We start from the raw sequence: 22,575 nt of genomic DNA, 5'->3' as shown, positions 1-22,575 counted from the left end.
GACACCATTAAAAAGTACCAGATAGGTTCCTAGGTAAATCTTACATAACCTTCAAAGTACAGCTAAGTCCATAGTTCAAAAAGCTATTCAACACCAAAAAAATAAAAAAGAAAAGAAAAAGATGGAAAGCACTAAAATTCATATTGTGAGGTTGACATAACCTTAACAACAAAACTTGATTAACATAGTACAAAAAAGAAACTGTCTAGACCCAAATTTCTTCTCAATATGTATGTAATAAACATTCTAAATAACCATTTGTATATAAGAGTCTAGCAATGCATAAAAAGGGTAACAGTCTGGACCAGATTAATAACCAAGTGGTTACTAATCCTGGCTGATGATGCAAGGATTTTTCAATGTTGGGAAATCTATTAACGTAATTAGATTAATAAATCAGTGTAGAAAAGCATGATCTTATCACTAGATGATGAAAAGGTTTGGGATAAAATTTTAAACCCATTCCTGATTAAAATAAAACTCACTAAGTAAACAAGAAGGAAAAAAACAAATATGTTAGTCGTGTAAGATGATCAATCAAAAAAATTAGGGCTTCCCTGGTGGCGCAGTGGTTGAGAGTCCGCCTGCCGATGCAGGGGACACGGGTTCGTGCCCCGGTCCGGGAGGATCCCACATGCCGCGGAGCGGCTGGGCCCGTGAGCCATGGCCGCTGAGCCTGCGCGTCCGGAGCCTGTGCTCCGCAACGGGAGAGGCCACAACAGTGAGAGGCCCGCGTACAGCAAAAACAAAAAAAGGCATTCTCAAGGGTAAGATTCTAGGACCATTTCAGTTAAAATCAGTAGCACAAAAAAGGCTCACCTACCCTCACAATTACTATGCAAAATTGTTTAGACATTTTAGCAATTGTAGTAAGAGAAGAAAATGAAACAATTGATATATATTTTGGAAAACGTTAAAATTAGCACTTTTGCTAAACACATGATTGATTTTGTACATACAAAAAACCATGTGAAATAAAAACCACTAGAAAAATTTTTTTCAAGTTTGAAGCAAATTGGTGCTTGGGTAAATGCAAGATGAATCTATGGACATCACTGGTAGTATATTTAGCATAATAGCTAAGAGTATATTTTCTGGATGAAGATATGTGTTTGAGACCCACATCTGCCATTCATTAACCAAGCGGGAAGTCACCTCATTTTGGCCGAGTAACTCGCTTGAACAATCACTTAATTTCTCTGTGCTTCAGTTTCCTTCCGTGTACATTGTGCTTCAGCTTCAGTCTACAGTTTGCTGAGAATGAAATGAGTTGATATATATAAACTGCTTAGAATAATACCTGATGCACGTTGTATACCATTAAGTACTTATTAAACAATAATTGGCTAAACTTGGCGGTCAGAAAAAAAATATCCTACCACAATGGCAACAAACACTATAAAGTTCTCTGGAATAAATGTTAACAAGAGTGGTATAGGACCTAATACGAAGAGATCTGTAAATAGTATTGTGAGACAGACAACAGATCTGAATAAATGGAAAGACAGTCAATGTTTTCGGATGGGAAGACAGATATAAAAATACCAGTTCTATGAAAATAAATGCATAGGAGTCAAGGCTTATGTTTAATTGGAGAAAGTGATCTGAAAATTAATCTGGAAGAATAAATGTCAAAAATATATTCAAAAGTGAGGATAAAAGGGCCTTACCATATATTGTTTAAAATAGTATAAAGCCATGTAATCACGTCTATAAGATATTGGCGTAAATAAAGACAAGTTGATCAGTGGAGTTGGCTAAAATTTCAGAAATAGATCCTAGCATACAGGGAAATTTAGCATAAAACAAAAAATGTTTTTTCTATTCACTGGGATTTGATAAATGGTGCTGGCACAACTGGATATCCATCTGGAAGAATATAAAATTGGACCCATATCTTTCAGCATATTCAAAAATAAATTAAGATGGATTAAAGACAAATGTAAAAAATAAAGCAATAAGAACTCTAGAAGTTGATTTGAGAGACTGAATAAAGTAGCAATGACTTGACCCGTGAGTAGCAGAAAGTTCCCCAAACAGTGGTTTAAACACCTAACAGAATTATTTTCTTACAAAACAAGAAGTCCAGAGGCAGACCGTCCAGGGTTCAAAGATGCCATCAGGGCCCCAGGTACCGTCTGTCTTTCTTGGCTCAGTCATCTGTAGCATGTGACCTTTGCCCTACGGATCCCCAGATGTTTGCTGCATTTTCATATTCCTGTTGAAATAGAACCAAAGCAAAAGGGAGAAGGGTTTCTCTCCATTGGACTATTTCCTTTCACTCCCCAGAGACGTCTTCTTGCATCTCTATTTTTCACAACTGTTATCCTTGGCTACGCTTAGCTGCATGAGAAGAGGGAACATTTACTATTTTTGCTTTCCAGCTTTTATAACAGAGGACGGCAAGGAAAAGCTGGTTGCGAATCTACACGGCCTGCCCCAGGGACTGTGTACATCCCGAGAATAGAGGAGACCATTCTAGCTGAAATAAAAAATCCAGAAGAGAAGCCTTATATGATTATTTTTTACTTAAAATCTTTTATATAAAATATAAATAAGCATACCATGGACAAAATTATTTTGTTGGGAAATATGTTTATAATCCATGTAAAAAAGATACACACAGATACAGATACACAAATATGTTTATAATCCATGTAAAAAAGATACACACAGATACAGAAAAAAGATACACACACACACACACATATAAAATAAAGTAAGAGTGACTTTTACAAATTGCAAACAGAAAGACAACCCAGTGGGAAATAGCTTCAATTCAGAGAAGAGCAAATTCAAGTGGTCAGTGAACACATGAAAAGGTCATGAGTTTTCCTATTAGTCTGAGAAAAGCAGTAGCTCATCCGGGCCCCTGCATCCCCCCTGCACAGCTCGTGTCCTGGCATCCCTCATAGAGCATCTGTGAACCAGGTGACCACCAGTGATTTGCTGAGGAAGTTCCTCCCAGCTTGGTAAGCAGGAAATGAATGGGAGAAGCAACCATAGTGACAGGTGTTCCTGTTTGGAATTCTGCACACATTCTTTTCAGACAGACAGCCTTGTACATTGGAGTCACACCCTAGAATGTTCTTCCATCCAGGTGACCTAATACACCTGCGTGTTCCATCGGGCCTTCCTCCATGTTGTTTCCATTGAAAAATATATAGTGATCCATTATCAACATCTAAACGCAATACCTTGATTCCTACAGCAAGGACTTGCTGTACAACTGTGAAGTTTGGGATTAGGAAGAAGCCAAAAAAAAAAAAGACCAACTTGTGAATTGCATCACACAAAACTTGACTCAAAAACTCTTAAAAGTATTGAAATAAACACAACAAAATCCATTTGCAGAATTACAAAAAAAGAAAGAAAGAGAAAGGAAAGAAAAAACAGTAAAATATTCACAGAGGTTGTATTTGGAGAGTGGGGCTGTGAGGGAAAACCTGCCGCTCTAAATCAGCAAAGGTCAAAGGCAAAAATAATCCCTGTCTTGGAACCATAGGAGTGGGGAGGAGAAGCACCTTTCCAGACAGGCAGATACCGTTGTTAATGTTCACACTGTCCTGAGGGTTGGTTTTCAGTTCAGGATGAATTCCAGGCACAGTAGGAGCACGGCACAGGGTTTCTGATTTAGTTTAGGGATGAAATATAAACCCAAAGTTCCTGGTACTAAAGGACATTTTAACCCTTGTGACCCGTACTTTTACCAAGGTCTATTCTCTTCCTTTTCCTCCTGCTTGGACTCATGATACTATTGTTCTCAGCCTTGTTTCATGGTCCATTGTGCTACCTTCTTTATGCCTCTGCATAAACTTACGGTTGGGAGATATCTGAGATCCTCTAAGTCCATTCTATAGATGAGGAAAACTGAGACCCAGACTTGTGAAAATGCCCACTCAGTCAACAGCTGGTGAGTTCCAGAGCCAGAAATAAACAGAGTCTGATCCTATTATTTTCCTACTCCTTCGCCTTCCTAATTTACAAGAAAAAACCAAGCCCTTTTAAGAAAACCACAGAAAAAGTTAACCATGTTCTTGAATATGCTTGCAACCTTGAAGTAAGCATAGATAGCTTAGGTCATAAAAAGGACAAAACATAAAAGAAAAAGAAAGTTGATAAATTGGACTTCATCAACATTAAAACTTCTACTTATCAGAAAATACCTTTAAGAAAATGAAACAGCAAGCCACAGTGTAAGAGAAAATTGTGTGTATATATATATATATATATGTATACATACACACATACACATATATATGACAGTATATATATTTGTCATATGCATGCATATATACACATATATACGTATATGTCATATATATGACAAAGGACTTATATCCAGACTATATAAAGAGCTCCTATAACTCAATAATAAAAAGATTAACAATGCAATTTAAAAATGGACAAAATTCTTCAAAACTACACGGAAAATACACAAATGTCTGATGAGTACCTGAAACAGTGCTCAACATCATTAGCCATCAGGGAACTGAAAATTAAAACTACGACGACATATTACCACTCACCCACTGGAATGGCTAAAGTAAAAAATTCCGCAGCACCAAATATCTGTAAGGATGTGGAACAACTGAACTCTCATACATTGCTGATGGGAGTGCGAAATGTAGAATGGCAAGATTTTCGGAAACTGTTCGGCAACTTCTTATGTAAAGTTAAAAATAACATCTTCCTTTTGACCGAGCAATGCATATCCTAAGTATTTACATATAAGACAAATGAAGCTTTATCTTCATGGCAGCTTTCTCCATAATCAACCCAAACAGGAATCACCAAGTGAATGGATGTAACAAATTGTAGTTCCATTCATGCAATAGAACACAGCCCGATAATAGCAAAGATGAATTACTGATAAAGCAACAATGTGGAAGAACCTCAAAAGCATTCCATTAAGTGAAAGCCTCCATAGTCGATACTGTGTGACTGTTTATATTCAGGTCAAGAACAGACAAAACCTATCTGTAATAAAAGAAGTCAGGGGCTTCCCTGGTGGCGCAGCGGCTGAGAGTCCGCCTGCCGATGCAGGGGACACGGGTTCTTGCCTCGGTCCGGGAAGATCCCACATGCCGCGGAGCGGCTGGGCCCGCGAGCCGTGGCCGCTGGGCCTGCGCGTCCGGAGCCTGTGCTCCGCAACGGGAGAGGCCACGACAGTGAGAGGCCCGCGCACCGCAGCAAAAAAAAAAAAAAAAAAAAGAAGTCAGAACAGTAGTTGCCTATGGTGACGGGGATTGACTTCAGGGGATACGGGAACTTTGCGGGCGTGAAGGAGATGTGCTGTGTTTAGCTGGGCTTCGTGGTGGAAACATACCTTAGAACTCACTGAAGTGTCCACTTAAGATTTGTGTGCTTCACTGCATATAGAATTTACCTAAGCAGTAATAACTTTAGAAACAAACCCCCAAGCTAGGCATGCTCAGACAAGTGTAGCTGGACGTGGGAGGTCTGGGGTTCGCTTTCTCTTTGCATCCAGCTTCAGCCAAGATGACATTTCACTTGGTCCTGGGACAGTCACATTGTCTCCACTGAACCGCAAGCACAGTCCTTTTAGAGACCACCTCTGCTGCCAATGCACTACAGTGTTTTGCTGGATAAAGACATTCTGCCCACTAAGATAATGGCAGCCCAACCTTTCCAGGACAGTGCCGAGGGAGCGGAGGCCGACTTGTGGCACGTAGCTGGGACCATGCCTTTCAAATATTTTCATCCATTTCCAAATAGAAAAAAAGGTCCATTTTTAACTCTTGGATATAGGTTACATGTTTTGGCAGTTTTAATGTTGGAATTCCCTGAAACGATAAATAATGTTTAAATCTTTCCGCATATTGTGTGTTTCCAGATAGGTCAAAATAATTAAATTCATATTTCTGAGATGTAAATCATGCAAGATGTACGTATAATTTTAGAATATCACCAATAGCATTTGGCGGATGTAAAAATAATATTCATAGCTCTGTTGATTAAGATACTAATTGTGTGTCTCTCTGTACCATTTTATCCTGTTTTGGAAGTGAAATGGAATATATCCATTTTTTTCTTACTCTTATTTTTATTTTGTTCCTTTGTATTTTTTGCATTTTGAAAATAGATTAAACATTCAGGCATGTTGGAAACTGTGAAAGAGGAAAATTTGGGACCCAAGAGCAAAATGCTTTTAATTTTAAAGACTGAGATTTCATTTAGTCTTGGATGCCATTATAGTGAATAATGGGAACTGATCCTAGACTTCAAAAGAAATACGACCATGTGGTCTTACCGTTCAGCACTTAATGCTGCTGTGAATTTCCAGTTCTACCCTCTGTCATCTTACAAAAACGAAAGGAATCTGAAACCCTTTTTCATGTTTTCTGAAATACTTCCTGGTGCTAAGAAAACCTTTTCTTCGGGAGAACAGGGTTTCATAAAGAAAGACAAAAACCTGAAACAGACATCAGATCCCCTAGGCTAATTACTGCAACTCCAAAGTTTATTCCTTTTAAATATGAACTCTTTAAAATGATTCATTTAGAGATCAAAATGATTAATCCTTCTCAGTCACTACGAATGTCAGCGGTGGGATTAAAGGATTTAGATGGCCATGTTTACTCAGCTTTAAATTTCTGTACTTAAAGACACCAGTTAAAGAGCTGCAGTTCATCATCGTTTCATGTGAATGTTTTCCTCCTAGTTCCCTCTTTTAGCTCCCCTTCCTAACTGATTGTTAACTAATTTGGGCTGTTAAGTAGGTAAGTGCCTCTTTCAGACTTGGCAGCCAACCTGCTCTGTAGATTACCTGCCAGAAGGTGTGAGTAGATAGATGTAGCTTATAGCTCTCCTCTGGACACAGTCGGGGTAATCCTTGCCCCCTGCCTCGGCCTTTATTGGTCTGATGTCCTGAGCACCCTCTTGCTGCTAAACTTGTATCTGGTTCCTTGCCACACTGCCAACTTTGTATCCACATTGTGAATCACTGTGGTGCCGCTTCAGTCACAATTATTAAACACCTGCTGCTTCGCGCCAAACCACACGCATATTTATACCAATACCTACTGCAGTTTGATTATCAGATAGCAGCAGATACGTTGGAGGGTTGTAGGCGTATTAGCATCCATCGCTGGGTCCCGGGTTGTTCTAAAGAAACAATGACTGGGTAAAAAATAAAAAGCAAATTCATTTTCAGAACGCTTTTGAGGAAAACCAAATTTAAAGTGATTACTCTCCTTACAAATGGGTACAAATGGTTGCTAATGTCAGAATTGCGCTATTCTGTGGTGGGTATCTAAACCCTTCGTGGTACATGCTTAAGAAGATGCCTTTTCTTTAGAAGTCAGCAGACTCACAACCTCATTTTCTTGTTTGAGCCACCAAACCTCCTCTTCAGTATCCATGTTTGTCCCCCCCCCCCCCCCCGGGGGCTTCGCAAATCTTATCTTGACGGAAAGGCATACCCTCCGGGGCTGTTCATCTAACCCTGCTTTCCCTGCTTGCAAATGCACTTGAGGTTTTCCCTTCTCAGGCTTCTCATCAAGTTCACCGTCCAGTCTCAACCACACGCTTCCAGTGACAGGTACATAGAGTTCACAGCCGAGTTCAGGATGAATGCTGAGGGGTGTAACCTGCAATGGCTTCCGTTAGACCCGTATTTTGAGTGATAAATTGGATTGTAAATATGGTGTACAGTGGTCATTTCCTTTGTCCTCTAGAAATATTAGATATTAATATCTTATGAATAGGAACGTCGAGAAGGCTGTTGAATACTGTTGACGATATTTACGTTTTATAGAGAGAGTAAAATGGGGTAGGGAAAGTTAAGGTATTTAGTGGGATTTTAAGTTAATTTTTAAAATGTAGTTTTGTGTAGGATCCTGTAAGTCAAGATTTATACCCTCACTGGAGCTTCTACAGCATGTTCAAGGGTGGGTATTCTGTTCAAAGAGTGACAAATTTAACGTAAGGAAGTTTGGAGTATCCCAGAAAATATGCATTGGGACTCAAAGGGGAAAAAATTCCACACGCTTGTTTTACTCTGTGATCTTCTTATCATTTTACAAACACAGCAAAAAAGGGAACTCCGGGTAAGATGGTGGTGACGCTGAATCCACCAGTACCAAATGAGAAATGTTTGTCCAGTTTGTAGTTCGGGGCTGCGCTCCGCCCTTGCAGGAGGATGCCTCCACGTCAGAAAGTATATAATTCCATCCAAGCTGGCAACGGCCAAGGAAAAGGCTTAAAGGCAGTTACAGATTATTTTACTTCTGTGTATTACACTTGTATTGATCCTTCTCTCCATTTCCTACGCTCAGTTATCGGGCTTGTTACTATAGAAGAAATAGATGCTTATTCGCCTTTAAAAAAGTCCATATATGATGAAGGGAAAGGGAAGAATGAAAAGAAAAACGTTGCTCCTGTATTTCTTACACAACTTCATTTCTTTACAATAAATGAGGAAGGAGATTTAAAACCCAGCTTCTCCAAGGGAAGGTAGTGAACTAAATCTCTAATTATTGAATGGGAGCCATTGAACAGCAAATCGAGAAAATACATTGGTTCTCTTAAGAGAAGGCGGACTTTCATCTTTCTTTCGTATGCTTTTACATTAATGGAAATTATCACGCAAAGTAAAAATTCAAAACTATAGAAGAGAAAATTACTGATTTCCTTCACTTACGTCTCCTTCTGGGTGGTCCATCTTGACAGTTAATGGCCCCTCCCCTTTATTCATGCTCAAAACCATAGGCATTATATAATCTGTTGGGTCTCTTTCTTAGTTTAGATCCCTTTAGTTTAGGGATCATACTCTACACACTACTTTGCAACTTGTATTTTTTTTACTTAAAATATATATAATAGGCTTCCCTCCAGCACAGAAAACATAGGTCCAAACCCACTCTTTCTGCTATAGCCACATAGCCTTCCATGCAGGGAATATATCACGTATTTAACAGTTCCCTTTCTGGTAAACATTCCACTTATTTCAATTTTTACAACCATGCCGTAATAAACATTATTTGTACATGTCTGTTTAAGTCCAGGTGATTTTATTTCTCTCGGATACAGTCTAAGGGGTAGACTTTCAGCGCTAAAGAATACTTTAACAGACAAAATATTTCCAAAGACTAAGGCAGCATAATAGAAGGCAAAGAAAAAACTGATAAAGAAATAATGAAATTGTGTAGCAGACCCGCAGAATCCGTTGCTTTTTAAGAGAACAGTTCGCGGTTTCAGTACCAGTTCCTGTGCCAATGACTTACAGTCCAACTCCTCACTGCAAGTTTACAATATGGTATATACACACTGGCAGTGTGACATAAAAGAGAGCCAACAGATAATAAGCGTTGTGAGGATGTGCAGAAACTGGAACTCTCATACACTTGTGGTCAGAAAGGAAAGCGGTGCAGCCACTGTGGAAAACAGTCTGGCGGCTCCTCAAAAGGTTAAACATAGAGCTGATACAATGTGACCCAGCAATGCCTCTCATAGGTATATACACAAGAGAAATAAAAACATATGGTGTTCCATAGCAGCATTTTCATAATAGCCAAAAAGTGGAAACAACTCAAATGTCCATTAACTGATACACAGATAAATAAAAGATGATGTGTCTATACAATGGAATATTATTTGGCCATAAAAAGAAATGACTGCTGGCACACGCTACAATGCGGATGAATCTTGAAAACACTATGTTAAGTGAAAAAAGCCAGTCGCAAAAGTCTACATATTGTAGGACCCCTTTTCTTTGAAATGTCCAGAGTAGACAAATGTATAGTGAGAGAAAGCAGCTTAGTGCTTGCCTAGGGCTAGAGGGAGCGGTGGGGTAAGAGGGGAAATGGGAGGTGACTGATAATTGGCACAAGGGTGATGAAAATGTTCTAAAATTGATTGTGGTGATAGTTGCACACCACCATGTGTGTGCTAAAAACCGTTGACTTGTACACTTTAAGTAGGTTCACTGTATGGTTTGTGAGTTAATATCTCAATAAACTAGTTTTGGAAAAGAGAAGAAACAAGTGAAATAGAGAGAGAGAAAGGGCACAATCTAAGCATTAGAGAATCTAGACATAAGAGGGGAGAGAATACCACGAGTTCTCATGTGGGACCACCCTCCTCTGGGTTCTGCAGTCACCCTGTGTCACTCCGAGGCTAGTCCCTCACGTAGAGGCTTTTCCTTTTCAACTCACCCAGACATAGCAGATGTCTTGCCTAACGGTGAACATCATTCTGCACTGCAGCTTTGAAAAATCCCTTCTTGTTCGGACTAGGTTATAGACACTATGCAAGACAAAGGCCATTGTTTTTCCAACCCCCTTCTTTTATTAAAGAGGTAGCTATGCTCAGTGCTGGTGGAAAGTGGTCCTTTCCATTTTGTCACATACCCTCCCTCATTTTTCAAAATGTGAACCTTTTTTCAATGATGCCACGTGCCTGGGCTGTTTATTCAGTCTTTCTTTTATAGGTTTTTCAAATTTATGAGTGTCATGAAACAGAAATGCCTAATCTAGTCCAAGCTAACCTTGCCTTTTAATCACGAGAAATTTCATCCTCAGGTACACTTTGTTCCTCCTGCAATTTATTATGTTGGGACTGTTTCAAATTGTAATGGGAAACTCTGTGGCTGGCCTTGCTGATCAAGGTTATCAAAATTCAGTGTGCAGGAGGTAGATACTGATTTCACCAGTCTCGGCCAACAGAATTAATATAAAGACTCTACAAGGTGAAGAAAGAAATTAAGGTAATAGTGTTAGAAGCATTGCAAAGAACACAATCTGAAGAAACCATGGAAAATAAGAATAAATGTATCCTCATCTCCTTCACGTTACTTGCAGCCAAAGATGAGTTTAAACAAGACGGTCATGTCTTTAGTTGGTTCCAGAGCATCTTTGCTGCCTTCTTCTGCCAGTCTCTTCCCATTGCTCCACATTGACCTAAAATCCAGCGCCAAGAACCGCATCCCAACCCCAAATTCCCAGCTCCATGGTACCAGAGCCAACTGCTTCTTCTCCCAATCAGGAACCCTTCTTTTCACCATCTTCCTTCTGTTTGTCCAAACTGCCTGAGCTTTCCATAAGTATAGCCCATCTTGCTAAACGTTGCTGAATTGTAGAAAATAATCTAATAGACTAATTCATTCAAATTTAATAGCTAGATCTCCCCAGGGGTGTCTGCATTAAAACGAGGGATCCTACAAGCAAGAATCCTTAACCTAAGGGGGGAATCAGCAACAGTGGAATTTGAAGCACTGGGGAGAGATAGTTTTGAATGAAGGAAAAGTCAACTTTGGTGGTGATGTGACTATTCTAAAATTATTTGAAAACAACCTTGTTCCCCCCCTCAAATTATACATTTCTCTATGATTATTACATTTGCCCAGGTGTTTATTTTTTGTCATTTTTCATTTTGCTTCCCTTTATGCTGGCTTCATTTACATAAAGCATCTCTTTTTTTAATTAAAAAAAATTTTAAACTGAATGAAAGATTCTTTAAATTCTATAGTGCTTTACAATTTTCAGAAGATTCATACATACGATTTCATATAATTCCATAATAACCCTTTTTCTCCCCTCCCCCTATATTGCCCTCCCCCCCCCCCCATGGGCAGCTGCTAGTTTGGTCTCTGTATCTGTGAGTCTGCTTCTTGTTTGTTTTATTCATCAGTTTGTTGTATTTTTCAGCTCCTACATATAAGTGATATCATACAGTATTTGTCTTTCTCTGTTTGATTTATTTCACTTAGCATAATGCCCTCCAAGTCCATCCATGTTGCTGCAAATGGCAACATTTTATTCTTTTTGTGGCTGAGTATATATATATATATATGTACACTCAGTATTATATATATAATGGATACTACTCAGCCATATATATATATATATGTGTGTGTGTGTGTGTGTGTGTGTGTGTGTATGTATATGTACTCAGTATTATATATATAATGGATACTACTCAGCCATATATATATATATATATATATATGTGTGTGTGTGTGTGTGTATATGTATATGTACTCAGTATTATATATATAATGGATACTACTCAGCCATATATATATATATATATATATGTGTGTGTGTGTGTGTGTGTGTATATGTATATGTACTCAGTATTATATATATAATGGATACTACTCAGCCATATATATATATATATATGTGTGTGTGTGTGTGTGTGTGTGTGTATGTATATGTACTCAGTATTATATATATAATGGAATACTACTCAGCCATATATGTGTGTGTGTGTGTGTGTGTGTGTATATATATACTTATTATTATATATATAATGAAATACTACTCAGCCATATATATGTATGTGTGTGTGTATATATATATATACTCAGTATTATATATATAATGGATACTACTCAGCCATATATGTATATGTGTGTGTGTATATATGTATACGTACTCAGTATTATATATATAATGGAATATCTATCTATATCTCTATATATACACACACACACGGCTTCTTTATCCATTTATCTGCTGATGGACACTTAGGTTGCTTCATACTTTGGCAATTGTAAATAACGTTGCTATGAACATTGAGATGCGTGTATCTTTTTGAATTAGCGCTTTTGTTTATGTTCTGGATATATACCCAGGAGTGGTATTGCTGGGTCATATGGTAGTTCTATTTGTAGTTTTGTGAGAAATCCCCACGCAGTTCTCCACAGTGGCTGCATCAGTTTACATTCCCACCAGCAGTGTAGGCGGGTTCCCTTGTCCCCACAGCCTCGCTAACATTTATTTGTTTTCTTTTCGATGATGGCCATTCTGACAGGTGAGGCGGTATCTCACTGTGGTTTTGATTTGCGTTGCCCTGATGATTAGAGAGGTTGAGCATCTTTGGCCGTCTGTATTTCCTCTTTGGAAAAATGACTATTCAATTCTTCTGCCCATTTTTAAATCAGGTTGGTTGTTTTTTGATGTTCTGTGAGCTGTCTATGTGTGTTGGAAATTAATCCCTTATCTGTCTTATCATTTGCAAATACCTTCTCCCATTCAGTAGGCTGTGTTTTTGTTTTGTCGATGCTTTCCTTTACACTTTGTCAAAGCATAAAGCATCTCTTAAAGCAAGTCATCACAGCCCTGAAAAGTGAGAAAACAGTGGTGAAGTGAGTTGAATGAAGCCAGTAAGTGGCTTTAGATTAGGTCCATTGGAAATCAAGTTTAGTGTTCTTTCCCAAGAGAGCAAAAGCAAATTTTAATTTAGTAAGGAAATCACAGCTTGCTTTCTAGCTTGCATTTCAGAAACAGACCTTAAGAGTTTGAATCATCGCAAGACACTGATTTCAGAGGGTCAGATGTTTGTTTGTTTTTAACATCTTTATTGGAGTTTAATTGCTTTACAATGGTGTGTTAGTTTCTGCTTTATAAAAAAGTGAATCAGCTATATGTATACATACATCCCCATATCACCTCCCTCTAGCGTCTCCCTCCCACTCTCCTTATCCCACCCCTCCAGGCGGTCACACAGCACTGAGCTGATCTCCCCATGCTACGTGGCTGCTTCCCACTATCTATCTATTTTACATTTCGTAGTGTATATATGTCCATACTACTCTCTCACTTCGTCCCAGATTCCCCTTCCCCCTCCCCATGTCCTTAAGTCCATTCTCAACGTCTGCGTCTTTATTCCTGTCCTGCCCCTAGGTTCGTCAGAACCTTTTTTTTCTTTTAGATTCCATATATATGTGTTAACATACGGTATTTGTTTTTCTCTTTCTGACTTACTTCACTCTGTATGACAGATTCTAGGTCCATCCACCTCACTACAAATAACTCAATTTCGTTTCTTTTTATGGCCAAGTAATATTCCATTGTATATGTGTGCCACATCTTCTTTATCCATTCATCTGTCAATGGACACTTAGGTTGCTTCCATGTCCTGGCTATTGTAAACAGAGCTACAATGAACACTATGGTACATGACTCTTTTTGAATGATGGTTTTCTCAGGGTATATGCCCAGTAGTGGGATTGCTGGGTCATATGGTAGTTTTACTTTTACTTTTTTAAGGAACCTCATACTGTTCTCCATAGTGGCTGTATCAATTTACATTCCCACCAACAGTGCAAGAGGGTTCCCTTTTCTCCACACCCTCTCCAGCATTTATTGTTTGCAGATTTTTTCATGATGGCCATTCTGACCGGTGTGAGATGATATCTCACTGTAGTTTTGATTTGCATTTCTCTAATGATTAGTGATGTTGAGCATCCTTTCATGTGTTTGTTGGCCATCTGTATGTCTTCTTTGGAGAAATGTCTATTTAGGTCTTCTGCCCATTTTTGGATTGGGTCATTTGTTTTTTTGATATTGAACTGCATGAGCTGCTTGTATATTTTAGAGATTAATCCTTTGTCAGTTGCTTCATTTGCAAATATTTTCTCCCATTCTGAGGGTTGTCTTTTCATCTTGTTTATGGTTTCCTTTGTTGGGCAAGAGCTTTTAAGTTTCATTAGGTCCCACTTGTTTATTTTTGTTTTTATTTCCATTTCTCTAGGAGGTGGGTCAGAAAGGATCTAGGTGTGATTTATGTCATAGAGTGTTCTGCCTATGTTTTCCTCTAAGAGTTTGATAGTGTCTGGCCTTACATTTAGGTCTTTAATCCATTTTGAGTTTATTTTTGTGTATGGTGTTAGGGAGTGTTCTAACTTCATTCTTTTACATCTAGCTGTCCACTTTTCCCAACACCATTCATTGAAGAGGCTGTCTTTTCTCCATTGTATATTCTTGCCTCCTTTATCAAAGATAAGGTGACCATATGTGCATGGGTTTATCTCTGGGTGGAGGGTCAGATGTTTAAGGAGTTTGGGATACACATACCAATTCATAGGGACATGTCTTGGATATTCATTTGCACAGTGAACCGTGTTTACATACCCAGATAACATTTTCTGCTTTCCTTCACCCCATAGACTTTTGCATCAAGATGGCAACAGTGGGAAAAGTCAGTAACATGGAAAATGTTTCAAGTTACATTTCAGAGATTAGAAAGCGAGTTCTTACTGTCTTTTAACTTGTCTCTTATTTTTATGCTCCAATGTGGGAACCTCCCCAAATAGAGGAAAGACGCACAGGATCTTATCATTCATTTTCACCCTTTAAAAATTGTTTTGGAAAAATCAACATGTTTGATGGTGATGTTTAACTGTTTTACACCCTTTCCCCCCCTCCCCATTTTACATATGACATATAAATAGTAATGGATAAGCTCTTTCACATTAACTGGCCATTACATTCCATTAACTGTCCATTACATTGACCATTTTTGGATTTACTTTCATAAGTACAGTCCACACTATTTCTTTTAAAAATATTGCCACTACTACGTCTTAGCTCATTAAGCTTGCCCACTTTCTCACTGTTCAATGAGTTTTTATTCCCTCTTCTTTATTTTTGCTACTTCCTTTATTTTTTATTTCTTTTATAGAAAATCTAGGTTGAATATTTGCACTTGGAATGAGAAGACCCTTTTTTAAAATTATTTATTTGTTTTTGTTTATTTTTGGCTGTGTTGGGTCTTTGCTGCTGCGCACAGGCTTTCTCTAGTTGCGGCGAGTGGGGGCTACTCTCCGTTGCAGTGCACGGGCTTCTCATTGCGGTGGCTTCTCTTGTTGCGGAGCACAGGCTCTAGGTGCGCGGGCCTCAGTAGTTGTGGCACACGGGCTCAGTAGTTGTGGCTTGCGGGCTCTAGAGCACAGGCTCAGTAATTGTGGCACACGGGCCCAGCTGCTCTGCGGCACGTGGGATCTTCGCAGACCAGGGCTCAAACCTGTGTCCCCTGCATTGGCAGGCGGATTCTTAACCACTGCGCCACCAGGGAAGTCCCAACTACTTCCTTTGTTTCTGACATACTTTTTGGTTCAGATACTTATTCACATCTCTCTGAGATGATTTGTAGCTAATTTGTAGCAACAGATTTTCATTATTTATGAGTGTCATTGTCAGAATCCATTTGGAAGTCTGACCGAGATAAAGCAGATTCCGACTTGTGATCTGACCACAGCAATAAAGCAGTTAACCACACGGGTTAAAGTGGGCTGAATCCTTGAGGGTGCTGATGTTTGTACAGCCAAATGTTTACTGTCTTGTGCATTATGTCTGATTCATTTCCTAGAAGATTCAGGATGTTATTATTACAAATAATTTATAACACCCTCTTTTAAAAAATGTAATGTATGTTATTTCTCATACTAGCCAATTAACTTTAAAATGTTTGTGGATATAAGAGAGGGAAGTACAAAAATGAAAACTCTGAGTAATATAAATGCTTAATATTCTTAAAAGTTGGTATTATATGGTAGCATTTGAATCAGCCTTGGTATACTACTACTCTTTTCCTGTATTTTGATTCTAGTTGGTACCTAAATCTTAGACTCTACCATGCCAATGAGACAGGAAATGGAAGGCCCATGTGTATGCATCCTCTAAGCAAACATTTTTGTCTCTCTTCTCACCCCTAGTATCATAAAACATAGGTGAAATTTTCAAGAATAAATACAGGATTGGAAAAGCCATTAATAACGGCAGTCATTTTAAAGTGTCACCTAATTTAAACACTTTTGCTGTAAGTTATTGCAGTGTCATGAGTTTTATTATGCTCAATTTATTAGTAAAAGCCTTCAGGGTTCACAACCATTTATTTTGCAGGGAACTTGATTTTATCATTAATTTTTAAATACATAATACTCCCGCTTTATTTTTTAGAGTGCACTTTATTTGCACAAATTGGTTTACTCTGATCAATACAGATGTTTCCAGGTGTTTATTAAAGCAAAAAATCTGGGAAGTCAGGTGTCTGCACATTTTCATGACATTACACTCCAAAAGTTAGTGTATGTTTGTACACACATGATGCATGTTTATATTGGTTGTTAAGTTTTAGGTGGGAAAATATAATAAAGACTGCCCAGGCTCCGGTTTCTAATTTTTTCTGATTATTGGGTAACTTATTCTGGAGGGCAGTCTTTTCTCTTCCAAAGGAGTGACACCTGGGCGGGAAAATCCTACTGTTTGGGATGAGAGCCAGGACCCAGGAAATAATTCTGACCATTTCTATGGCTTCACAAGTCTGCTAAACACAGTTCTATCAAGGATAACTAAGCCTTTCTCTGGGTTGGGTTTTCCTGGTCTGGGCCGCTTTACCTGCCGGGCTCTCTGGAGGTGTTTATGGGCTGAAATAGTTGACAAAGGAGCTCTGAGCCGTGGTGGGTGGCAAGTCAGAGAGGGAGCTCCCTGCACCCCACCTGGACCCACGCGACCACAGGTCATGTGGAGCTAATGCAAACACCTGGTGCTGAGAGGTGACAAGACTGGATGCTTAAGTGTTTATTTTAGGGAGATTTTGTTTATAAAAAACTGAAACGAGACATATACTCACTAGCTGTCATCTTTTCTCCCCCTAATTAGGACAGAATTTCACCCTAAGGCAGTTAGGCGTTTGTGAACCGGAAGCCCGAAGAGGACTGACGTTTTGTGCGGAAATGGGGCTCCCTCACAGAGGTTACTCTATCAGTGCAGGGTCAGACGCTGACACTGAGAATGAAGCAGTGATGTCCCCAGAGCATGCCATGAGACTGTGGGGCAGGGGGGTCAAGTCAGGCCGCAGCTCCTGTCTGTCAAGCCGGTCCAACTCAGCCCTCACCCTGACAGATACAGAGCACGAAAACAAGTCGGACAGTGAAAACGGTAAGTTCTTTTTTCTTTGGCTTCGTAATGTTGGCGTTCAGTGCTTCTGTCTGTTTCCGTTGACTCTGGAGGCGTGGCTTGCTTCCTTCCTCCCATCTCTCCTTCTCTTGCTTTCTTCTTCCTTTCTTTGTATTGCAACGCTACTAGTAGCGCTCAAGAAATGTCCTTCGTTATTGCATTTTTTTTCCCTGGGAAAAAATCAATATTCGACGACATCAGATTGTAAAATTATGCAGGCTTTCTCTGTTGTGTTAGCTATACTTTTGAAAAACAGTTTAATCGTGATAAGAAAAAAAAAACCCACAAAGATTGGCTTTGACTTATCTTGGACCGTGTCACCTGTTATCCTCGATGGAGTAGCAAAGCAAGTGGTGGTAAAGTTTACCCCACAGCCAGCTTGTAATCAGAGATGTCTTTGTCCTCTTGAAAATATCTCTAAGAAGTTCCAGAATCTTAGAATGGTTGACTGAGCACACGGAATAGTTTATTAACAGGGCTTAATGACTGAAGAACAAATTTGATCATGCTTTAAACTTACTTGTTGATGACAGCAATCGAAATCTTGGTAAAGAGAAGGGAGTGTGGCCTTTGGGGACTGGATCACTCTGCAATTAAATCGATGCACAAAAACTGGATTTTAGGGTATCCAAATAGCATACTGTAAGAAAAATCGATATATTGGGACTCTTTTCCTATCACCAACGCAGAATAATGAAGAAACAGTTAATTTCTATGCAATAATAGATTTCAAAGAAAACTTAATTTTTAGTCACTGCAGCTTCTGGGAAGAATTGTAGCATCAGCAGCAATGCACCGGACAACAAAATGACATTTCTCTTTCAGCATTTAATGTTAACAGCATACTTGCTACTTTAAGCTAGTTATTAATGCTGTGTATACGGTGTATCAAAAAAGCAGAGAGAAAATTAAAATGGGAGAACTGCATGACGTGTGAAAAGAAAGGTGCTGTTTTACTGACGGTTTCCTTTTCGTTACTTATTGAGCAAGGCTGTCAGCTTTGCTTTGTGACAGGAAAGCAGGTCATTGTCAGCTTTTAGTCTCAGCTCAGTCACCAAACCAAGAGGTAGCTACTGCTTCCTACTGCTTAGTACTTGTTTTCTTGCTATCCAGGGAAAAAAAGGTCTACTCTAAACCAACTAAAGCAATATCTTGTGGAGAATACTTGGATGCATTAAACCAAAGTCAAAATCAACTACTACTAGGCACTCAATGTATTCATTTTGGAAGTGTCAGTTCTTGGTGGAGGCTGGACTTATCCCAACCCAAAACAGGCAACAAGGGCAGTTTTGTCTAACAAAATGAGTCTTAGAATCTGACTGCAGCGTTTTCCTGAGCTAATCCATTCACCTCAGTAAAACCTGTGTTTATAGAAATTTTCACTGCACTCAGAAGTTTCTAACCTTAAGTATGTAAGATTTGCCATCAGTTTTGCTTCCTGTCCCCCTGTATGTTTATGTAACACTCTGCAAGCAATTGTAGGCACAGTGGTTATATTCAGATGCGTTATTTGACGTTTGATTTTCCTAAAATACATGAAAAAAGGTATGATGGTTTCAGAAAAGAGCAGAGGAGGGTGCAGCAGGACAATGCGTTCAGTTCTGATTTTCTGCATCATGGACCTTCCGTATCCATATCCATTAGATATCATCCCACATTGCGTCAGTGTGCCCTTTCTATATACACCCTTTGTAGCATCTCTGTTTCTCTCTCTCTCTCTCATAACGAGTGTATCTTGTTATTGTGTCTGTAGTGGTAAAATATAAATTAATTTTATTATTTTTTAACTTGTATATCTGCTAAAACCATCTCACAGTGAATTCCCAAACACATGCCATTTTATTCTTTTCAGAAAACTTAGAAGCGTTGCCACCTCTAGTTAACAGTATCTAACATCCAAATGACTGGGGGCGGGGTGACAAGCCTGATGACTTTCTCACACTGCCGCCTCTCTATTTGCACTTATTATGAACGAGAGGAGGGACTTGCTGCCCAGGGAATCTCCTACTCCATGTCCTTGGAATGATGCAAAGACAAGGAAAGTTACACTCATCCATTTCTCCAAGTGGTGTTCTGAAGCAGAATAAGAGACACAGGAAGATGGTGTCAGGGGCCTTGCCTCGAAGTTCAGAACATTTGGTAGCATTTGTTGAGAGTAAACAGGTCAGCCAAGTTAAGAGTATAAAGTGTCAAAAACAATGTTTGTTGAGCTGGACAAGTGATGACTTAAACTTGTGTTTACTCTTTCCCCAAGGTTTGGCTGCGGTTGTTTTTTGAAACAACATTTTGATGGTCTAAGAACTCCCAGTGAGGTCAGCTTAGGGAAGAAAACAAAAGAGGAAAAAAAATAGAGATGACCTCTTACTGAACACTGGCTATTTCATAGATTTCGTATGTGTGTCCATAGTAGCATTGCAGATTCATTTATTCTGAATTTTCAGTGATTAGTCAGACAGAGCAAAATTCCATTTAAAGTAATAAATTACGTTGAGATCTAGGGAAGCCTAATTTTCTGATATTTAGCAGACCTTATCATTTTGAATTGTGGAATTAAACAAGAGTATTGAGGGTTTTTTTCCGACATAAAAAACTTCTTTTCTTAAGCTGGGCTGCAGTAAAAACTAAAATTTGTAATCATACACAGGGCCTCCTAACATCTTTATAAACAAGATCCTCAAATCCATTACCTGTTTCTACTATTAGTACTACGTCTAGTCAAATATTTATAATATAAGATTTCTAAAATAATTCAACTCGGGTATTCTTAAATGCTCTCACGCTGAAAGATTATTGATTTTTCCAGCTATATTTACCTTTGACTTTCGCTTATTCAAATTGTCAAATTTTATTCATTTTCATGTTAGCTTGCCGTGTGTCCTTAGATGTTCTATCATTTCACTATAAGTTGAAACAAGAAGGATGTGCATAAAATAACTCACCAAAGTGAAACTAATTGAGAAACCAGACACTGACTTGTTTTTTCCCCCCAGTTTAGCAGGGGAGTTTGGGTTGACTGTTTTTGTCATTTGAAATATGTGAATAAGGCTGTTTTCCTCAGAAAAAGATAAAATGTTATTCAACATTTGTGCAATTATGCAAGCTGAGTGACTGATATTCTAGTTATAACTTCAAAGAAGAGTTTAGTCACTGCAAGGGATTAGATTTCATTTATTTATTGATAAGGAGGCCAACAGTTCAAGTTAAGAAGGTGCTAGAACTGCTGTGAGGCTAATGAAATTTTGATGGCCTGAGCATCCCATGAGTAAAGGAACATTCGGACCATGTCACACGTCTCCGTGTTAGCAGAGATTCTAAACCAGTGATAAAATATATTCTTTTGCAAAACTAACTCTTCACCAACCATGGGGAGTTGATGTTAAGAAGCAATTTGAGAAAAACAATTTATTACAGTATATTAAGTTTCATATCAAATTTCAAATGTTAATCTTGTTCCGAATTAAGGATGTGGGAGAAGGCCTCTCTTGACACGTACTGACAGCTTTCTAAGTCAACCGCCATGCTCCGGGGCAAATACTGGAGGGTCCATGGTTTGTGACCACCTATTAGCAACCGTCCTAGTAAGCGACTACAGAATAAATGTGATGGGCTGCCGTAATCAAAGGGAAAGTTACCAGTGTGCTCTGGCTGTCTGAGGCATCTTTCCTGTCTCTGATGGATTGTTAAAAGACCCCTGACTGAACACCCACTCTCCGGCTTTGCAAGTCATCTGATCTGAATTCCAAATATCTATGTAAATGTCAGGAACAAAGAACTTTTTTTTTTCAAAACATCAAGCTTTAAGCTTTAAAAAATGTTTATTTGTGCATCTTTTCCCAGAAGCAGCCTGGCATGTATTATTACCCTTTGTCAGCCAGCAGTGTGGTATCGTGAGGAGTGCCTGGATTCAGAATCACAGCGCTCAGGCTGTAAACGCTTTCATTCGACCCCTAAGACCATTTGCTCCTGAGCCACCCAGAGCTCAAGGTCCCAACTTTCCCACCTCTGCCTGGCTACTCGGCCAGTTGTACTGCTGGCCCCAGAGATGTGGAGGTCTTCACCTTGCTTCTTCTGCCTGTCTCCACGACCTCTCCTGCCCCTTGGGAACCGATGACCTTTGACACTAGACAGACCAAGAGGAATTGGCTCTCCTCTCCTCTTCTACCTCGTCGTAACTGGGGACCTCGAGAGCCTCCTCTGAGGGCAACAGTTGAGAACGTGTTGACAGGGGCAGACCACCTGGGATTGTACTGGCTCCACCACCTCCCAGCTGTGTGGCCTTGGGCAAGTGACTTAACCTTCCTGTGCTACCGTTTCCATGAGGGTAAAATGCAGAAGAACACAAATGACGTGCAGTCCTTATAGGGTTGTTGTGAGGATTAAATGAGCTCGGATGTATAATATGCTTAGAACAACGGTGCCTGGCGTCTAGTGAGTTCCAAACAAGGGTGTCCTCTTATTATTATTTGTAAATGGTGGAAAATTATATGTCCTTCTTAAGTGTTTGTGAAGATTAAGTGAGGTGCACGGTATCAAGTACCTACGTAGTCTTGGCCCACAACGTGTCCCCTGCCCCCCTTCCATTTTCCCCCTCTGTCTGCATTAGTCAAGTATTTGTACATTTGGCGAATAAGGGAGAGCGAGTGGTCTCCTCCAGGAGACCCACTGCTGATTTGCATAGCCTGGAATTTCTGTCACCATTTATTGACTCTTCTATTTTTCTCTAAAACCCCACATACTTTTAAATTCACTGTAATTAAATGAATGTACATTGAGTGGTGCTGATAATTAGTCTGACGGCTGTAGACTTCAAAGAGTTAAACGTGCTCCTTCCCTTTCTGGCCAAAGGAAATTTCAAAAGTGATGCTTC

General features: G+C 39.2%; 1 protein-coding gene across 1 annotated transcript in view; it reads left to right on the top strand.

The window, feature by feature from the left end:
• Nucleotides 1-22,070, top strand: part of LOC309977502 (teneurin-3-like) — a gene marked incomplete at its 3' end in the record, with an annotated part of 201,209 nt that extends 179,139 nt beyond the window's left edge. The window contains exons 3-4 of the mRNA XM_082863618.1: nucleotides 17,412-17,690; nucleotides 21,661-22,070. Of these exons, the coding sequence (XP_082719744.1) occupies nucleotides 17,412-17,690; nucleotides 21,661-22,070 (689 nt within the window). The remainder of the gene's footprint in view (nucleotides 1-17,411; nucleotides 17,691-21,660) is intronic.
• Nucleotides 22,071-22,575: the final 505 nt, after the last annotated feature.

This window comes from Leucopleurus acutus (assembly GCF_964270905.1).
Source record: "Leucopleurus acutus genome assembly, chromosome: 21".
In the NCBI taxonomy this organism is placed as follows: Eukaryota; Metazoa; Chordata; class Mammalia; order Artiodactyla; family Delphinidae; genus Leucopleurus; species Leucopleurus acutus.
The sequence above is the reverse complement of the archived record's forward strand: the minus strand, read 5'-3'. Positions and strand labels throughout refer to the sequence as shown.